A 20,200-nucleotide genomic window follows, 5' to 3' on the forward strand; every position below is an offset into this window, starting at 1 on the left:
ACAAACACACAAAAAAACAAATAAGAAATTGGAAAAGCCCAGTGAATATATTAATTCATTCAACACACATTTATTAAGTGCCTGCTGTGTAGCAGGTACTATTGGTGCTGGGTAAAGGATGTAGAAGATAAAATTCAGTTAGTACATAAATATATGGAGAGTTATCCAACCTCAGAAGTATAAAGGATGCATGTTAAAATATGATTGTAACTTACCAGATTGGCAATATCTTTTCAAAATAATACTCAGTGATTTTAATGTCATGTCTACATTGCTTGTGACAGTGTACTTTATAAGTCCTTTTAGAATGGAATTTGTTGGGGTCTCAAGCAGTGTTCAGACTCAGGGATTCCCAATGTAAGGACATAGTCTTACTTGCAGAAAAAAAAATTATTCATCAATATATGTGTCACAACATCTTTTAAATAGTAAAAATATTGGAAAACCCCCCAAATGTCCAAGATTAGGGAGTGAGTGAGTAAGTTAGACTAGTGCCTTAAATTACATGTTATGAAAAGAGTTTTTCTGAAAACTATCTTACAAGAAATATTTCCTACCTAAAATGCAAAGTGAAAAAGTATGGGGGAAAAAAGTATGGGTGTTTGTTTACAATTGTATAAATACTTTATGTGACCTGTCCCCAGAATTCATAGTGGTTGTGTTAAGATAGTGGGTTTATGAGTAATTTTTTGGTTCTTTTGTCTAATCTTCAAATTTTGTGAGTGTTTTTTATTCTTTTTATGAAAAAATACAATTAGCCAAACTGTGGAAAGAGCCCAAATGTCCATTGACTGATACATGGATAAAGAAGATGTGATGTGTATATATATATATATATATATATATACATATATACATATACATGTATACATATACATATAAACACACACACACACACACACACACAATGGAATATTACTCAACCATCAAAAAGAATGAAGTCTTGCCATTTGTAACAATGTGGATAGAGCTAGAGTGTATTATGCTAGGTGAAATAAGCCAGAGAAAGATGAATATCATATGATTCCACTCATATGTGGGATTTAAGAAGCAAAACAGTTGAACATATGGGAGGGGAAAAAAGAGAGAGAGGGAGGCAAAGCGTAAAAAAGACTCTTTTTTTAAGATTTTATTTACTTGAGAGAGAGAGAGAGCACACAAGCAGGAGGAGGGGCAGAGGGACAAGCAGACTCCCTGCTGAGTGGGGAGCCCAACGTGGGGCTCAATCCCAGGACCCTGAGATCATGACCTGAGCTGACACTGAGTCAGACGTTTTAACTGACTGAGCTACCCAGGTGCCCCAGAGACTCTTAACTATAGAGAACAAACTGAGGGATGATGAAGGGAGGTGGGTGGGGGATGGGCTAGATGAGTGATGGGTATTAAGAAGGGTACCTGTTATGATGAGCACTGGGTGTTGTATGTAAGTGATGAACCACTGAATCCTATTCCAGAAACCAATATTGCACTGTATGTTAACTAACTAGTTAAATAAATAAATAAAAATTTGAAAAAAAATGGAAAAGAAAAAATACAGTTAGAATTTGTAAATGTGCTTAAAAACTTGCTTTTAAAGATGTAAGCTTCATTGACTCAGTAAATAGAGAGCTGGATAAACTTATTCCTCTTTGATCCTGTCCACTAATGTTACCCCTGTACTTCCTAATAGTGTTAAACTATGGTGGTTACAGCTACGGCTGTGGGGTCAGACTGTCAGGGTTTTACACTTTCTCTTAAAAAGTTTTTTTTGGGGTCATCTGACTGGATCAGTTGGAAGAGCATATAACCCTTGATCTCAGGGTTGTGAGTTCAAGCCCCAAATTGGGTGTAGAGCTTACTTAAATAAATAAGTAGACTTAAATGCTTTTTTTGGAAGTATAATTAACATACACCATTATATTACTTTCATGTATACAACATACTGATTCAACAATTCTGTATATTATTCTTTGCTCATCATAGTACATGTAGTCATCATCTGTCACCATACAACGTAATTACGATATTTTGACTCTATTCCCTGTGCTGTACTTTTCAACTCCATGACTTATTTATTTTATAACTGGGAGTTTGTACTTCTTAATCCCCTTTACCTATTTCACCCATCCTCCCCTCCCCTCTGGCAAGTTTGTTTGTTCTCTGTATTTAAGAATCTGTTTTCCCTTTGTTTCTTTGTTCATTTGTTTTTGTACATTACACATGTAAGTAAAATCATCTGATATTTGTCTTTCTCTGTCTGACTTATTCACTTAGCATAATATCTTCTAGGTCCATCCACATTGTCACACATGGCTTCTTTTATATGGCTGAGTAACATTCCATCGTGTATATATACTACATCTTCTTTATCCATTCAAGTATCCATGGACATTTGGGTAGTTTTCATATCTTTGCTATTGTAAATAATGCTGCAATAAACATAGGGTGCATATATTTTTCAAATTAGCATTTTCATTTTCTTTGGATAAACACCCTCTAGTGGATAAACACCCTTTATTCTTTTGCATGTGGATCATATGGTATTTCTATTTTTAAGTTTTTAAGGAACCTCCAAACTCTTTTCCACAGTGGTTGCACCAGTCTACATTCCTACCAACAGTACATGAGGGATCCTTTTTCTCCACATCCTTGCCAACACTTATTTTTTTGTCATTTTGATTCTAGCCCTTCTGACAGGTGTGAGGTGATTATCTCATTGTGGTTTTGATCTGCAGTTTCCTGATGATTAGTGATGATGAGCATTTTTTCATGTCTGTTGGCCACCTGTATGTCTTTGGAAAAATGTCTCTTCAGGTCCTCTGCCCATGTTTTAATTTTTTTTTTTTTTGGTGTTGATTTGTACAAGTTCATTGTATATTTTGGGTATTAGCCCCTTACTGGATATATCTTTTGTGAATATATTCTCCCATTCAGTGGATTGCTTTTTTCATTTGTTGATGGTTTCCTTTGCTGTACAAAAGTTTTTTATTTTGGTGTGATCCCAATAGTTTATTTTTGCTTTTGATTCCCTTGCCTGAGGAGGCATCTAGAAAAATGTTGCTAAAGCCAATGTCAAAGAGATTACTGCCTGTGTTTTCTTTTAGTTTTATGGTTTCAGGTCTCACATTTAGGTCTTTAGTCCAGTTGAGTTTATTTTTGTGTATGGTGTAAGAAAGTGGTCCAGTTTCATTCTTTTGCATGTAGCTGTCCAGTGTTCCAGCACCATGCTTCTTCACTTTCTTTTTATAGATTTTTTTTTTTTAAGATTTTTTATTTATTTATTTGACAGAGAGAGAGAGAGACAGCGAGAGAGGGAACACAAGCGGGGGAGTGGGAGAGGGAGAAGCAGGCTTCCTGCGGAGCAGGGAGCCCGATGCGGGGCTCGATCCCAGGACCCCGGGATCATGACCTGAGCCGAAGGCAGACGCTTAACGACTGAGCCACCCAGGTGCCCCGCTTCTTCACTTTCTTATTGTGTCCTTTGAGCAAATGTCTAGGCTCAATTTCATTATCTATAAAATTGGCATAATAATTGTAGCTGTTTCAGGAGTTGGGAGGATTTAACTTGTTAATACATGTAAAGTTTCATCAATCTCACCAAAATTTTTTGCCTAAGTATACTTGCTAAATTAAATATTTAAACAAATTTTCATCTTGAGAGCAATATTTTATAATAATACTATTGTATGCTTTCAGCACGTTGCTAACTGCTTTATATTTTCTTATTTAATCCTCAGAGAAAATGAGGGAGGTAAAATTTTTTAAAGACAATTTTATCAATTTGTTAACGATTACTCAATAAGGGGTGATAATGCTATGAAATGGAGAAGATAATATTGTAAGTCATAAGTTCAGGAGTTTTAAGAATGATTACTTCAGGGGCGCCTGGGTGGCTCAGTCTGTTAAGTGACTGCCTTCAGCTCAAGTCCTGATCCCAGGGTCCTGGGTTCGAGCCCCACATCGGGCTCCTTGCTCCGTGGGGAGCCTGCTTCTCCCTCTCCTCCCCGTTTGTGCTTTCTCTCGCTCTCTCTGTCAAATAAATAAATAAAATCTTAAAAAAAAAAAAAAGAATGATTACTTCAAAGATTTTGACTGCTTACAGAACAAGGAAAAAAGAGAAGATTTATCAAAACAAAGAATCTAGTTTGTTCCCAGCCTTTTGGCTAAGAGGAAATGTGAAAACAATCACCCAACAATAACAGATGGACTACCTAATTAAAGTAATTTCTCCCATAATTCATTCTCTTGTAGTTTTTTTTGAAGGAATAAAACTTAAGGAAAAATTAGATAATTTGCATAAAATGACATGTGCTTTGGATAAAAAAAAAATGCATGGATCAGAATTGTAGCTTTTATCGATAAGACGAGATTAATTAGAGCACATTGCAATGGTTACTGAAATCATTATGAAAATTAACAGTGTAATAAATTAAATTTATGAGATGAAGTTATGAGCTAACATCCAGTGAAAGATCCAGGGCTCATGGCCAAAGTGTTCTCTGTTTTGCTTCTGTGATCACTGATATTTAATGCTTTTATTTGTAAACTAGATATTACATGAATACTTTGTTCATTATTATTTTCATATAAATTAAAATTATACCAGCTGAGCCAGCCAGGCACCCCACAAAAGAAAATTTTAGATAATCCAATTGAAAAGAAAGTTAAATAGTTATGGATAAGATTAGAGAAAGCTAAGGGAATTTAGAAAAACCCTGTATGTCTTTATTTTTACCAAGAGATTTGTTTGTTTGTTTTTAAGAGGTTGTATTTGAATTGGGATTTTACACTATGTCATTCTCATGATACCAGAATTGTTTTTTTTTTTAATTAAATTAATTAATTAATTTGACAGAGAGAGAGTATAAGCAGGGAGAGGAGCAGAGGGAGAGGGAGAAGCAGGCTCCTCACTGAGCAGGGAGCCCAATGTGGGGCTCGATCCCGGGACCCAGTGATCATGACTTGAGCCAAAGGCAAAGACTCAACAGACTGAGCCACCCAGGTGCCCCAATACCAGAACTGTTAAGAGTTTTTATATAATTCTAACTATTATCTTTCAAGATTATGGTTTTCCTTCTCTGGATGTCTGTAAAATGGACTTACGCAATGTTTGAAATGGCAAAAATAAGTCGCTACAGGAAGAACATTTTAGTTTTAAACAGATAAGGTATAAAACAACTTAAAATGCTAAAAGCCTCATGGTCTCCTAAATACCATGTTTTTAAGTCTGTTCATATTGAGTAAAATACAGCAGAAATGATTCAGTGTCTTAGTTCACACTAAGGATACATTTTACATTGCCACCCAATACCCATGTGTACGCAGAAACCTGGACATGGAGCAGTACTTATATCTGCCATAAACAATGTACTGACTATAGTGCTTGTATTCTATCCTATTCTGCAGTATTTTTTTTTTTTTAAAGATTTTATTTATTTATTTGAGAGGGAGAGACTGAGAGAGAGAGCACATGAGAGGGGGGAGGGTCCGAGGGAGAAGCAGACTCCCTGCCGAGCAGGGAGCCCGATGCGGGACTCGATCCCGGGACTCCAGGATCATGACCTGAGCCGAAGGCAGTCGCTTAACCAACTGAGCCACCCAGGCGCCCCTATTCTGCAGTATTCTATTCTGCATTCTAATACTCTTCTATTCTATTTATTCCATTTTATTCCCTTCCACCCCATTGCATTCCATTCCAGGTTTTAAAAAGTGCTTTTAGATTATCTTCTAAGTTGATTTCATAACCCACTTGTAGTTTGATACTAGCAGTTTGAAAAAAGAAAAACAAGAAAAATTAGACTGTAGGTTCAGGATTCTCTTTCTACTATATTAGTTTTGAAATGAACTAGAGGTGATAAAATCAGCTGTATTATTAATTTGGACACTCTTCTTCTTCATCTTCCTCTTCTTCAGGTTATTTATTTATTTATTTTAGTAATCTGTACACCCAACATGGGCCTTCAGCTCATGACCCCAAGATCAGGAGTCACATGCTCTTCTAACTCAGCTTGCCAGGCACCGCTGGACACCATTTTTTATCTAATTTCACCATGAAATGTCCTAATTGGTACAGGTGTTAAATTAGTACCTTTATCACAGATGAGAGAAAACTGTAACTAGAAGAGACTCTAGATAGAGATTATCTAGCTGTCCCACTCCTGTACCTGCCCCTAGTTTTTGTTTCTGTTTTTTAAAAAATACTTAATTATGGAAACTTTCAAGCGTATTCAAAAGTGGAATATTAGACCGAGCCTCATCTCTTTATCACCTCTTCCTCACTGGATTATTTTGAAGTATATTCCAGATAGATTTTATCTGTAAATACTTTAGTATGTGTCTTTAAAAGATAAGGAATTTTTAAAAAAAGTATATCCAAAATATCCATCCTGTGACAAAAAATAAGAGTAATTCCTAATGCCATCAAATATTCTGTCAGTATTCACATTTCTCTGTGTCATAATTTTTTAAAAACTGTTTTGAATTAGGAACCAAAGTCTATACATTTTATTTGATTGACAAATCTCTTCAGTTTTTTTTTTTCATCTATAGATCTCCCTTTGTGTGTGTGTTTGTGTGTGTGTGTGTGTGTGTTTATTGAAGAAATCAGGCTGTATTGATGTACCTATATTATGGTCATTTAATGTATTTCTCTGTCCTTTGTATTTCAGTAAACTGGTAGATTAAGGAATCTCGATTAAGTTTTGGAATATTGGCAAGAAAGCTGCAAAAATGCTATGAATTTCCTATTGTGTGACATCAGGAGGCATATAATGTTTGGTTGTCTTGCCTTTTTGTGATGTTAAGATTTATCAGTGGCTTCCCATCTTGTCACTTGATGTACCCCATCAGCTTTCCATTTAATGGATCATCCACTGATAATCTTTGGGTTGATCCATTACTCTGTTGAGGGTTTCAAAATGATGATGTTTTAACTCTGCCTTTTTGAATTACTAGCTGAAAATTTCTATAAAGAAGAACTTTGCCTTAGTTAACTGTTTGATTCCCTGTATGACTCTTTGCTTATAAGGAAAAGCAGGATAAATGCTTGATTTTTTTTTTCTCTTTTATCACCAAGTTTGTAGAATAATAGTTCTTCAGACTAATCCAAAGGTGACCTGTGAATTTTGTTTTTAATTTTTCCTTTGAGTATCATAATGAACTGATGGATTTAAGCGTAGCTGATGTATTTCACACCATTGAAGTTATTATTCTATTTGATGCTGTAATTGTGCCGTCTTTGGCCAGTGAGGGGACTTTCAAATTGACATGGTGCCAGGAGTCTTTGAAGATCCAGGCTCTTCTGGTATATTTTATGCCTCAGACCTAGAATAAGCTATTCTGTATGGATTGGCCAACTTTTTAAGTCTCAGATAGGGAAATGAAGTGATTTGATGGAAAGATGCTTGTTGGAAGACTTGTCTTTGGGTCCTTGCTCTTTTCACCATCTAGTGCTGCCTCTGCAGGGCTGAAACACACATTACTGGTTGCCTCACCAGCAGCTGTTCCCCATGCTTTTCCTTTCATAGATTACTTTCCCCACATAGGCATAGGTTGATAACTTCACTGTCCCAGCTTCCAGTGCTGCTTGGGGTTAGCCCTGTGTCTGGATTTGGATATAAAAGGAAGGATGCTGGGAACTTATTTAGAATTAGTTTGTGATTTTACCTTAAAAAGTGGGTGTTTTGCTTTAGAAATATTTTTCAGTGTTATCTTTAATTTTTTAAAAACTGCTCAAGATTGTTCTTCATTTTCCATAATCATAGAGAGTACAAGTGCTCTGGATGATGAAAAACAATGGGTAGTTTACACTTCATCTCCGTTTCTTTTTGGAGTCTTCTAAATGATGTTAGCAGATACACATTTATCTCCCTAATTCTGTTTGGCTCTGGGTAACATCTAATAATAGCTAATGATAGTGCTTAATTTGTACCAGGAAGTAGTCTAAGAGCTTTCATGTATTAACTCACTCAAAAAATGGCCCTGTGAGGTAGCTACTATTATTATTCTCAAATTATGGAGGAGGAAACTGAAGTAAAGAGAGTTCTTGTGACTAATTGAAGATGTCACAGCTAGTAAATGGGGCTGGGGACAGGATTCCAACCCACAAACTCTGATCCAGACTATATTAAAATTGGTTTCCATTTCTAGAGTACCGGTTTACTAAGAGCAGATGGAGGTGGACTAGAAATGTATTCAGACGTGGCTTTAAAATATATATGGTACTTTATTAGCATATTTTGTGGCTTCTGTTTAAAGTTAGTAGATTTAGGGGTGCCTGGGTGGCTCAGTCGTTAAGTGTCTGCCTTCAGCTCAGGTCATGATCCCAGGGTCCTGGGATCGAGCCCCGCATCAGGCTCCCTGCTCCGCAGGAAGCCTACTTCTCCCTCTCCCACTCCCCCGCTTGTGTTCTCTCTCTCGCTGTGTCTCTCTCTCTCTGTCAAATAAATAAATAAAATCTTAAAAAAAATAAAATAAAATAAAATAAAATTAGTAGATTTAGTTTGTTACTACAATCAAATGTAGGACTGTTTCTTAGATGTCTAAAATTACAAGCAGCTCAACAACATATTGATTTGATTTTCCATATTTAAAGAATTGCATGGGAAATAAAACCCAATGGCATCATATGAAGCAATTCAAATGATGCTCATGATACAGATGAGAATGCGGCAAACTTTTTCTTAGCAATAGAATTTATAAAGTTCTCACTAGCTTACATGTATACAAGAAGCTGATGATAATTTATATTTCAAACACATGTTCTCTGTGAAGATATATCATTTTAATCATATTAATCATCAGGTATATTGTTGAGAAACATGGTAGTGAAGTGGATGCACAAACATACCAGATAATTTTGCCCTAACTCATAATGATATAGTTAGACTTATTACCCAGGTTACCTTGCTCTTAATTTACCCCTACCTTCTAGATGTCACAAGTGTATGTTACTCCTAGAGTATGTTACTCCTGTCTGTTTCTACAAACCTTTAGTTTTTAAGTTTTAAACATACTCTACTAATTTTCTTAGAAGTTAGCACTAAAATACTATTTGTGACATTTATTTAAACATTATTTACTCTTAATTTTTTTTATTTTTTAAAATTCTTTTTAAAGTTTATTTATTGTTAAGTAATCTCTACACTTAATGTGGGCCTTGAACTCATGATCCCAAGATCGAGTCACGTGCTTCTCTGACTGAGCCAGCCAGGTGCCCCTACTCTTAATATTTTAAAGAACAGTAGGGGTACCTGACTGGATAAGTTGCTGGAGCATGCGACTCTTGATCTCAGGTTGTAGAAATTACTTACAAATAAAAAAAAATTTTTTTTAAGAACAACAGAATAAGGAAAATTACTTCTGCCCTTTGGTTTTGCAGAACTTCAACAGAGAAGCAGTTTGATCCAGTAGAAAACATACTAGAAGGAGAAAGTTAAAAGGTCTAAATGCCAGATTTGACTCTGTGACATTGAACAGTTTTTAGAAGTTTTTCTGCGCTTCTGTTTCCTCATGTATAATGAGTTCAGGCTTGTGTAGGCACACAGGCAGTGTGCTGTTGGTTGAGCTCAGACTTCCCACAGTCCTTTCCAAGGCATTGTGTGTGTTGATCACTGGGGTCTTTTAGAGTTGATCCCAAAGATGGGAAAAAAAAAAATTGTGTCATGGGAGAGAGGATGGTTGTTAGTTGCGCTTTAGATCGTGGGCCAAATCTGGCTAACTATCTGCTTTGTAAAGGAAGTTTTATTGGAACACAGCTATACCTATCCTCTGTGTTTGTCTACAGCCGACTTAGCCGACACCTAACCTAACTGCCCCCCCAGGAACATAACCAATATCATGTTGACTAAGACCATATGATCTGCAAAGCCTAAAATATTTGCTCTGTGGTCCTTTACAGAATACTTTTCTAGCTCCTGCTTTAGATTTCAAAATGACTATTATGAATGATTGCTACTTACGTAGTGCTTGTTTCCTTTTTTCTTTTTGACTAAGTTATCTTTGTTTAAATACATCAGACATATTATTGTTTGACTTTTTCCCTCTAGTCACTGATGTACCTCACACAAATTTGGAGAGAAGTAAAGAAAATGAACGGATCAGTAAAGATCAAATAAAGAAGAGGAAAAAAAAGCAAAAAGATTATCAACCCAACTATTTCCTATCCATTCCGATCACCAACAAAGAGGTGCTTTTTTTTTAATTGAAGTATACTTGACATGAAATGTTACATTGGTTTCAGTTCTCCAGCACAGTGATTTGACGATCTATATTGTGCTATGCTCACTGTCACACAGATGGTGTAGCTTCCATCTGTCACCAAACAATGCTATCACAGTACCATTGACTATATTCCCTATGTTGTGCCTTTCATCCCCGTGACTTACTCATTCCATAACTAGAAGTCTGTATCTCCCACTCCCCTTCTCCCATTCTGCCCATCCCCCAGGCAGCCATCAGTTCTTTGTATGTATGGATTTGTTTCTGCTTTTTTGTTTGTTTATTCATTTGTTTTGTTTTTTAGAGGTGTTATTTTTTTTCTTTTCTTTTTTTTTTTTTAAAGATTTTATTTATTTATTTGACAGAGAGAGACAGCGAGAGAGGGAACACAATCAGGGGGAGTGGGAGAGGGAGAAGCAGGCTTCCCGCCGAGCAGGGAGCCCGATGTGGGACTCGATCCCAGGACTCTGGGATCATGACCTGAGCCGAAGGCAGATGCTTAACGACTGAGCCACCCAGGCGCCCAAGAGGTGTTATTTTTTAAAAAAAAAACTATTTTACTATAAAGTTTTATTTTAAATTAGATTTAAGATACATTAAATGCTTGTAAGCCCATTTGCTGTCAGCCCTTAAGTGTCTTTGGTGGCATTTTAGTTGGGCTATATAAGAAATAATCCTATTTAAACAATAGAATATATTTAAACAGTAATTTTGAGAAATACTATTTAAAAAACCATATTTAAATAATAATTTTGCAAAAGCCTTTTAAAAAGTGTTGCCAGATGGCATGTCAAGTTTGGTTCTCTCTAAGCATTTGCTCGCCACAACGGGGGAACCTTTCAGAAGCAGAGAGTAGTGACCAGGTAGAAAAAGAGGATTCTGAAATCTCTGCTAGGAAAGTAAAGTGGGATTTCTTGCTGCTTAGTCCTGTGTAAGGTGATGATTATTGCAACACAGTTTCTTTAAAAATTACTCATTGTTGTGCCGATTTAATATTGCATGATAACTTGGGTAGAAATCTATTAAAAATCTGAAAAATTAATGTGGTATGAATAATAGGAAATGGGACCAGTCGATTGGCTCAAACTAAGAAACTCTTGTACGTAGCTGAGAGCTACAGTATCAGTATCTAATAAAACTGCTAGAGCGGTGAGGTAGGGAAGAACAGCTCACTTGGAAGATTGATTGTTTTCACATATTGGTGCAATTTGAGAGGCAGATCGGAATTTCTGTTTGATTGTGGACTATGATCTCTTTTACTAGTGTTCAACAACAGAAATTCCGAGTAAATTTGAAGATCCAGTTGGCTTTATCGAACAAGTCATGAATTGGGCAATATCTCATGTGGCAGAGAGAAAAGTGCTCCATCAGACTGCAGAAAAGGAAAGGGTTTTAAAGGTAGAGAGGGAGAGGAAAGAAGGAAACTATTAGCAAAGAATCCATCGTTTTAGGTAAGGTCACCCTCCCATGGAAGGTGCTGACCAGGAAATTCCTTATGGACTGGTTATGTTCCTAGGGGGGCAATTAGGTTAGGTGTTAAGTCTTGGGTGGGCTGACATGGGGCTTTTAACATGTGACTCCATTTTGGGTCTGTGGTTTTTTTTTTAACACTAGGCACATTTTGCATTTGTTTCTCCCCTTATTTAACTAGAATGTTTCTAGGGGATGCTAATGAATTTTTAAAGCAAAGGATTTAAAGCAAATGAAATTGAAATCAAATGAATAAATATCAAAAGAAAAAATAAATATTATTGATACATTCCAGGAAATTTCTAGTCTGTGAAATCACAGTTTAGCTGGGGAGAGAAGATACATAAAAAGAGAATTTCTATTACCTAGCAATACAAGGTTTTAGAATTTTATTTATTTATTTATTTATTTATTTATTTATTTATTTATTTAACAGAGAGACACAGCCAGAGAGGGAACACAAGCAGGGGGAGTGGGAGAGGGAGAAGCAGGCTTCCCGCCGAGCAGGGAGCCCGATGCGGGGCTCGATCCCAGGACCCTGGGATCATGACCTGAGCTGAAGGCAGATGCCTAACGACTGAGCCACCCAGGCGCCCCAAGTTTTTAGAATTTAATGCAGTAATGAATTAGATTTTGATTTTAGTGCAACACATCAGTAAAGAGTGGTGGGTTAACAGTACAATAGTCCTTAAAAGTGTTTAGGTGACACAGAGTTTAATGTCATGAGCAATTATCTATTATGTTACATATTATATAGTGCATTAAAATACCTATGAGTTATTTAGACAGGTTTTCTTTGATTTAGGATCATCTGCACATATGGGAGTTAGAAGAGAGGTGATGCTGCTTAACTGATAAGTCCAAAGCCAGGTCCTTAGGCCCCAGAGTGTGAAACAGGCAAAGTGACTTCCCCACGGACACACGATTTGTGGTTGGAAGAGACCCCAGGTTCCTTTGCAGCATAGAGATTGTTCCACTACACTCCATCAGTATAGAAGTTTGGGAAGCACTTCTGTAAGTTGCTCTAATTAGGCCCTTCCTGTAGTCTGTCTCCCTTCACTCCTCCATCTGTGGCTCCCGTGATAGTCTGAACAGCAGCTCAGTGTCCCCTTCATGTCGGCCCTACCCCTCCTCGCCTCGTTCTGGCCTCCTGCCTCTTCCAGTGAAGGTCAGTGGGGTGATATGGTGGGGAAGGGGATGAAGATGAAAGGGGGTCGAGAAATTCTTTCCTTCTGCCACTTAGTTCAGGATTTGGGCCACAAAAGTGCCTGGAGCAAGGGGAAGAGAAAGAATGGTCTACAGCTCTTAGTTTTCACCCTGTAAGCTGCTGTAGCTTTTGTTTCTGCTTCCCACTCTCTGGGAGGTTGTATAGAAAGTGGGAAGAGTGCAGCGTTGGAGTCCTACAGGCCTTGTTTGAATACCATCTGGGCTACAAACTCGCTGTGGATGTAGGTCAGGTGACTTCATTTCTGTAGTTTACATTTCTTTAGGTGTAAAATGGAGGTGATAATTATTTTCTAACCCCAAATCTGGACATGTCACCCACCTGCTTATATCTTTCACTATTTTCCTGTTGGTTTTGGGACAAAGACAGAGGCTTTACCATGTTCTATGAGGTTCTGCATGGGTCAGCTTTCTCCACTTTGGCATTTGTCCCTTCTCCTTGAGCCTCTCTGGCCTTGAACTTGCCAGGTTCCCTCTGCCCCCAGAGAAAGCCTTTTCTGTCTGGGAGTTTTCTTTCCTCTCTTCTTGGTTTTGTTAATGCCATAATCTCAGCTCCAGCCTCTTCACTGGTGACCACCTCGCCTCAGTCACCCCCACCCTGCCACCTCCAGGCTCTCATAGCTTTCCTTTTGTGATCTACCATCCTTGCAACCTGAACGTGTTCGTCTTCCACACAAAGTTCTTCGGCTCATTCCCAGTACCTAGAGCAGAGCTTGGCAGGAATAGAAATATACACACACAAAATACTGTCATTTCAGGGCTGGAGATGTGTTTGTGGCATACCAAGTCACACCAAAACATTTACAATAATTTACAGATAAGAAATACAGTGTTATAAATGGTGGTTTCATAATACAGGTTTAACAGCCATCATTTGAGGGTAGGGTGACTGGTAGTTATGGGGAATGCAGGTTTCAAGGGACCTGGAAACCAAATAATTTAATGTTTCCCTCTCAAGAGACTTATTTGTAGGTAACAGAAAGCTTACATACGAATACAGGGAGGAGAGGTAGGATGGGACAAGATTAGGAGATACATTTTATATCTTTTATATGAACATCTTTTTTGTTTGTTTGTTTTAAAGTATCAGATGTTAAATTTTCTTTTAAAACTACTTATGAGCTTTTGTGGGAAGGCCTGGGAAAAGAAGCAGCATTTATAACATTGTTTCAATGGGAGACTGTATTCCAAGTTCCAATTAAGTGACCTGCAAACAAGCTTTTAGAAGCTAGCACATTCACAATGAGTTGCTCTACTTTTGGCCTCTACTTGTTGGCATCTACTTTTAAAGAAAAAAGTATTCAGACTTATATGGGTCTTTGATTTTTAAACCTATTCTTAGATGTTTGAAATTCTTCATTAATGGAAATTCATAATTTCATACTTTTAAGAATTAGAATTGGAAAATGCATTAAGATGGCTGCATAAAAATATCCTAGTTTCAAGTATATGAAAGTATGTGTTTCTCCATTACCTGCAATTATACATTGGTTTAAAAATAAAAATAAAGAAGGAAAAAATTTAATGGAGTTATAATAAATCCTACATGTTTCTTAAGTGGCTAGAATTGTTTAATTAATTATTAATTCTAGTTGGATTTACTCATGTTAGTTTTATGTGCTTTCTTATGAGTGGTAATATTAAAAGGTAAATCAGCACTGAAAAAATGCAAGGGAACAATTAGAAACTGAATTCAGGAGTGTATTAATTTTTTATAAGATAATTTTTTATACTAATGGAAAAATATGATTTTCTTTGGGGGTTTTAAAAGGCATTTGTAACATTTAATTCCATATTTCATCATTTTGTAATGTGAAAATTGCTGGTCTTATAAACATAATAAAAGTATTCAGTTCTTTTCTGGGATATGTAATTGTAAAAGTATTTGCTATCATGGTGTGTATGTTAAGCACTTGGTAGGTTTGGAAAATTCTCCTATTTGAGAATGATTTTTTACTTTTTTTTTTTTTTAAAGATTTTATTTGACAGAGAGAGACACATCGAGAGAGGAAACACAAGCAGGGGGAGTGGGAGAGGGAGAAGCAGGCCTCCCGCGGATCAGGTAGCCTGAAGCGGGGCTCGGTCCCAGGACCCTGGGATCATGACCTGAGCCGAAGGCAGACGCTTAACGACTGAGCCACCCAGGTGCCCCAGAGGATGATTTTTTACTTTTACTCCAGTTTTGCTCTGTCATCAGGTTTTCAAGTTCTTTTCATGGTTGTAGACAAGCAAGAAAAATGAAAGTATTCAGCAATGAAGAAAAGTTACGTAGCAAATTGAAGTGATAATTCTAGTAAATCTTAATGAGGCAGCAAATTTAGGAACAATATAAGTTAACAGCTTCGAAAAATTCTGAAAATAATGTCAAAAGATGGGGTCAAAGACATTCTCCTACTCTGTGTTGGAATGTAACTTCTCTTCCTCATGCAGAAGCACTGTAATTTTAAGGCTTTTTCTTTGCACTCATATATGCCTTGAGTCCATTAGAAAGCTTAAAAGATATACAAATGAATTTTCTTACTGCATTATTTTTAGGCATGTGGAATATGGCTTAGTGGTGAGGTTTAACAAGTGGATGTTTGTTCTTGTTCCCTAAACACAAAGATAAAAATGAAATATTTAAGATTTTAATAATGCTCTTATTTTTAAAAGTTTCTCTCAATATCATATTTAAATATGACTCTATAGTATTAGGTTTTTAGAATGTGCCTGTGAAGTACTGTCAATGGCTGGGGATTAGGGTGACAGACAAGCTTTAATAGCTTTATAGAATTTTAAACAGTGGCTATAAAAATTAGTTTCCTTTGGCCTTTAATGACATTGGTACTTTTTAAAGTGGCTTACGGAAGAAGACTCTGAAGTTTTTTTCATTTTTCTTTTATGTTTTAAGAATGTAATTAGGAATAAAAAAGGATTTATGAAGCTCTTAAGATGATATCAAGGAATATTATAAATTAATCTGGAGCATCAAAGCATAGCTGGAAATATATTACTCGATTCAGGGCACTTGGCTGGCTCAGTCGGAGGAGCATCCGACTCTTGATCTCAGGGTTGTGAGATCAAGCCTCGTGGTGGGTGTAGAGATTACTTAAATAAATAAAACTAAAAAAAAAAGATATATATTACTTGATTAGATTATCTTTAAAATTTTCATAGGTTGAAGGTAATCCTGCATCGTAAGTACTGTGTGACATTAGAGAATTAACCTTCAGAGTATTTTATGGTTTTTAATTTTCAGTGTGAATGGTCTGAAACTGTTTTATCATGCTAGACATTGCACTAAAATGCTGACTACACAAATGAATGCAATTTTTCGATCATTATCCTGAATTTCCATATGGTTATTATTTGAGCCCAGAATGAAGAGTGTTTTTATGAAAATGTAGATGTTCTACCCATTACGTTCAAGTAGCAAGTCCTGGGGTGCCTGGGTGGCTCAGGTGGTTGAGTGTCTGTCTGACTCCTGTTTTCGGGTCAGGTCATAATCTCGGGGTCCTGGGATTGAGCCCTGTGATGGAATCCGTGCTCAGTGGGGAGTCTGCTTGGGGTTCTCTCTCTCCCTCCCCCCTCCCCCCTGCCCCCCCCACTGTCTCTCAAATAAACCTTTAAAAGAACCAACCAACCAAACCAACAAAAAAAAACAAGTAGCAAGTCCCAGTGATTTTAATATTGGCAGTGTTCCATACCTTATATTAGGCAAATGCTGTAGAGCTTACACTGTATTTTCATGTAGCTTATCTATTGTGATCTATAACACAACACTGTAAGTTTGGCAATGCAGATTCTATTATTTCTGTTTTACAGTTGAAGAAGCCAAGACTCAGGGAGACTAGGTGACTTGGGTGTGTTCACACCTGTGGTAGATTGGGGTTAAAATCCAGAATTTCTGAGCCAAGTCCAGCACCCTTAATTTGCATCACTCTGTTTATAAAACAGAGTTCTCATACTGTGCTACTTTTCATGTTCAGTTAAACCAGAATTACCATTTATACCAGCTAAGATTTGGAGATGTAATTATATTGTTTAGAGGTATGACTTTTTTTTTTAAGCTGAAGTATAGTTGACACACGGTGTTACATTCGTTTCAGTTGTACAACATAGTGATTTCACAAGCCTATACGTTAGGCTGTGCTCACCATGAGTGTAGCTACCATCTGTCACCATGCAATGCTATTATAATCCCATTGACTCTCTACACTGTGCTGTAAGTCATCCCCATGACTTACTCATTCCATAACTGGAAGCCTGCATCTCCCTCTCCCCTTCACCCATTTTGCCCTTCCCCCCCAACCATGAGTTTGTTTTCTTTATCTGTGGGTCTCTTTCTGGTTTTTATTTGTTTATTTGTTTTGTTTTTTAGATTCCACATATAAGTGAAATCTTACGGTATTTGTCTTTTTCAGTCTGACTTATCTCACTTATCATAATACCCTCCAGGTCCATCAATGTTTTTTGCAAATGGCAAGATCTCATCCCTTTTTATGCCTGAGTAACATTCCATTTTATATATATAAAAATATATATTTATTTATCCCCTCTTGAAAATAAACCAATTCCTTCTATCTGTTGCATTTTTTCTCATGTGTTGTAATTTATCCTTAAGTTCTTTGCTATTTTGGGTATATGATTTTGAAGAGATTTTTTTTTTAATCTTCTGTTTTTCAATTTATTTTAATAGAGTTAATACCCATATCTACCACATAGCAATGTTCAGAGGCTTCAGTGAACTAATATGTGTAAAATGCTCACTTTAGTACTAGAACCTAGTGATCACACCATAAAGGTTGGTTACTGCTATAGTTCTTTAAATACTGTTTTTTTGTTTTGTTTCCTTAATTAAAAACTATTTTTTTGAGAAAAAACTTTATTTCTATAAGTAAGGGAGTAGATAATTAAATTGGAACCCTAGGCTATTAAAAAAAGAAGATATTCTATGTATTTAATATTTGGAAAATGTCGAATAAATTTTAGGTGAAAAACACATTTTAGAATAATGTGGACTGATATTTACTGGTATGTCCTTATGCCAGTTCTCTTCTTTATTTCATTTTACTTTATTTTAATTCTACCGTAGTTAACATACAGTGTTCTGTTAGTTTCAGGTATACTTTTAAATATTGTTTTTATTATTGTTACTAGTCACCATGGTGAGAGGGTGGGTTAGGAGAAATGAGCATTTCCCTTGAGGTGTTTACAATTTAGTTTTATTGATAGTAGAGGAAAGTGACTCTGTATGATCTTTGTGTACTATTCGTCAGGAGCGCTTTGTTTATCAGGCTATCAATATTCTTTTTTTTTTTTTTTTAAATTTATTTATTTGAGTGAGAGAGAATGAGAGATAGCACGAGAGGGAAGAGGGTCAGAGGGAGAAGCAGACTCCCTGCTGAGCAGGGAGCCCGATGCGGGGCTCGATCCCAGGACTCCAGGATCATGACCTGAGCCAAAGGCAGTCGCTTAACCAACTGAGCCACCCAGGCGCCCCAGGCTATCAATATTCTTTTGCTAGGTTTCATGGAAGTGACATCTTGCCTTGGGAAATAGTATGTTGGGTGTTACTGCGTAACTTCCTCCCAGGAAAACACCATTTCCTGTGTCACTGTCTTCCAGATGGCAAGAAGCAGAGAAATGCTGAGATTATTTTGGGTGATGTGGATTTATTGTAAAGATACACGGCAAGTCAGATCCCAGGATGGCATCTCATGATTTGTTCAGTCACATTCTGCAGATAATGGGAACATTGTTCAGCATAAAACAGCTACTCTAGTATCAGAACAGTCTGCTGTGCTCATGATTCTGTTTTTTCTTATCTCTGCTATTTTTTAATGGACTCTGCTTCTGTTGCCAGCCCCCTCTCCTTCCCCTTTGCTCTCTGACGAATTCTGCTGCCTCAGAGCTTCTGTGTGCTCTCTTTTCTCTGAGTATTGCTCAGTTTGCTGTTTCACATTCCAACCATCTTCCAGTACACTCACATGGAGAAGTTGACTGGAATTGTACCTAGCTGGAAGAGGAGGAGGGAAGAACATCGTCCCCCCTGCTTGTTTCAGAGCAGAGACTGAGAGGGGGCAGTCTGATGAGAGATGAGGGCTCTCACTCCATGCAGACTGTCATCGTTTTTGTAGCATATGCGTTTGGACCTCTTTGCAACTCTCCATGGTTATGCCCCTCCTCACACATCTGGAAAAATGACAATAGTCACTCCTGTTGAGATTATTGCTGTCCTAAAAAATTTTAAAGGCCATGAAGAATGGGTTCTCAGACACATTCATTTGGGGACAAATAAATAATACTTCCAACAGGAATGGAATGTTGTCTGCTGGTTTGACCTTTCTGTGGCAAGAATGAAACTTTTTTTTTTATTTTAGGAAAGATCATAATTATCGTGAGTCATACTGCATATTCCAAGGACAAGTTTCTGAAAAGATGCATGGTCACTGAGAGGTTGTCAACCAGTGGGTTCAACCAGTGACCCAATTTGTAAAATAAGGGTATTAGGCTTGATGTTTGTTTGTTTCTTTCTTTTTAAGATTTATTTATTTATTTTAGAGACAGCGCGTGCATGAGTGGGAGGGGCAGAGGGAGAGGGAGAGAGAATCTCAAGCAGACTGCATGTTGAGCACGGAACCCGACGTGGGGCTCAATCTCAGGACTCTGAGATCACAACCCGAGCCAAAATCAAGAGTTGGATGCTTAACTGACTGCGCCACCCAGGCACCCCTAGGCTTGATGTTTTTAAGATGAACAAGGATTGTATGATTTTTAAAAACTTATACATCATATTAAGCTTCCCAAGTCATTTTATCCAGGATATTTGAGAACAAGTAGGTAATTAAGCATTGCTTGGTTGAAGCATCTTGACACAGTTCTAATTTTGGTTGTTGCTTATTTTTCTTCTTGATTTACAAATTGCCATAAGGAAATTTTGCTTGCCTAATCTATGTTTTGTGTGTATATGTGTGTGTGTGTGATTAGATTACAAGAGGAATTAAGATCCTGCAAAATGCAATAATACAACAAGATAAGCAACTAGCCAAAGCAATGACCAGTGATGGCTCCTTTCATATTACCCTGCTAGTGATGCAGCTATTAAGTGAAGATGAAGTAAACATGTGAGTAATATGCCTTCCTTGAATATCACTTTTCAAGTTACTACTTTAATATGAGTAAACATAGCAGAACCCAGAGGCATTGAAATTCTAAGGAAGCATTCTTTGTTATAATTTTTTTTTATTCTTATGTTAATCCCCATACATTACATCATTAGTTTTAGATGAAGTGTTCCATGATTCATTGTTTGTGCATAACACCCAGT

General features: G+C 37.0%; 2 protein-coding genes across 5 annotated transcripts in view; one reads left to right on the forward strand and one right to left on the reverse strand.

Annotated features, from left to right (window-relative positions):
- Positions 1–20,200, reverse strand: part of EPB41L2 (erythrocyte membrane protein band 4.1 like 2) — a 382,553-nt gene that overhangs the window by 238,841 nt on the left and 123,512 nt on the right. The gene's annotated exons all lie outside the window — the stretch shown is intronic.
- Positions 1–20,200, forward strand: part of AKAP7 (A-kinase anchoring protein 7) — a 143,007-nt gene that overhangs the window by 10,454 nt on the left and 112,353 nt on the right. For all 4 annotated transcript variants that reach the window (XM_081829013.1, XM_081829015.1, XM_081829014.1 and 1 more), the window contains exons 3-4: positions 10,026–10,165; positions 19,861–19,997. In XM_081829013.1, the coding sequence (XP_081685139.1) occupies positions 10,026–10,165; positions 19,861–19,997 (277 nt within the window). The remainder of the gene's footprint in view (positions 1–10,025; positions 10,166–19,860; positions 19,998–20,200) is intronic.

The sequence above is a fragment of the Leptonychotes weddellii genome, chromosome 8, assembly GCF_054177405.1.
Source record: "Leptonychotes weddellii isolate Sample4059 chromosome 8, ASM5417740v2, whole genome shotgun sequence".
NCBI classification, from domain to species: Eukaryota; Metazoa; Chordata; class Mammalia; order Carnivora; family Phocidae; genus Leptonychotes; species Leptonychotes weddellii.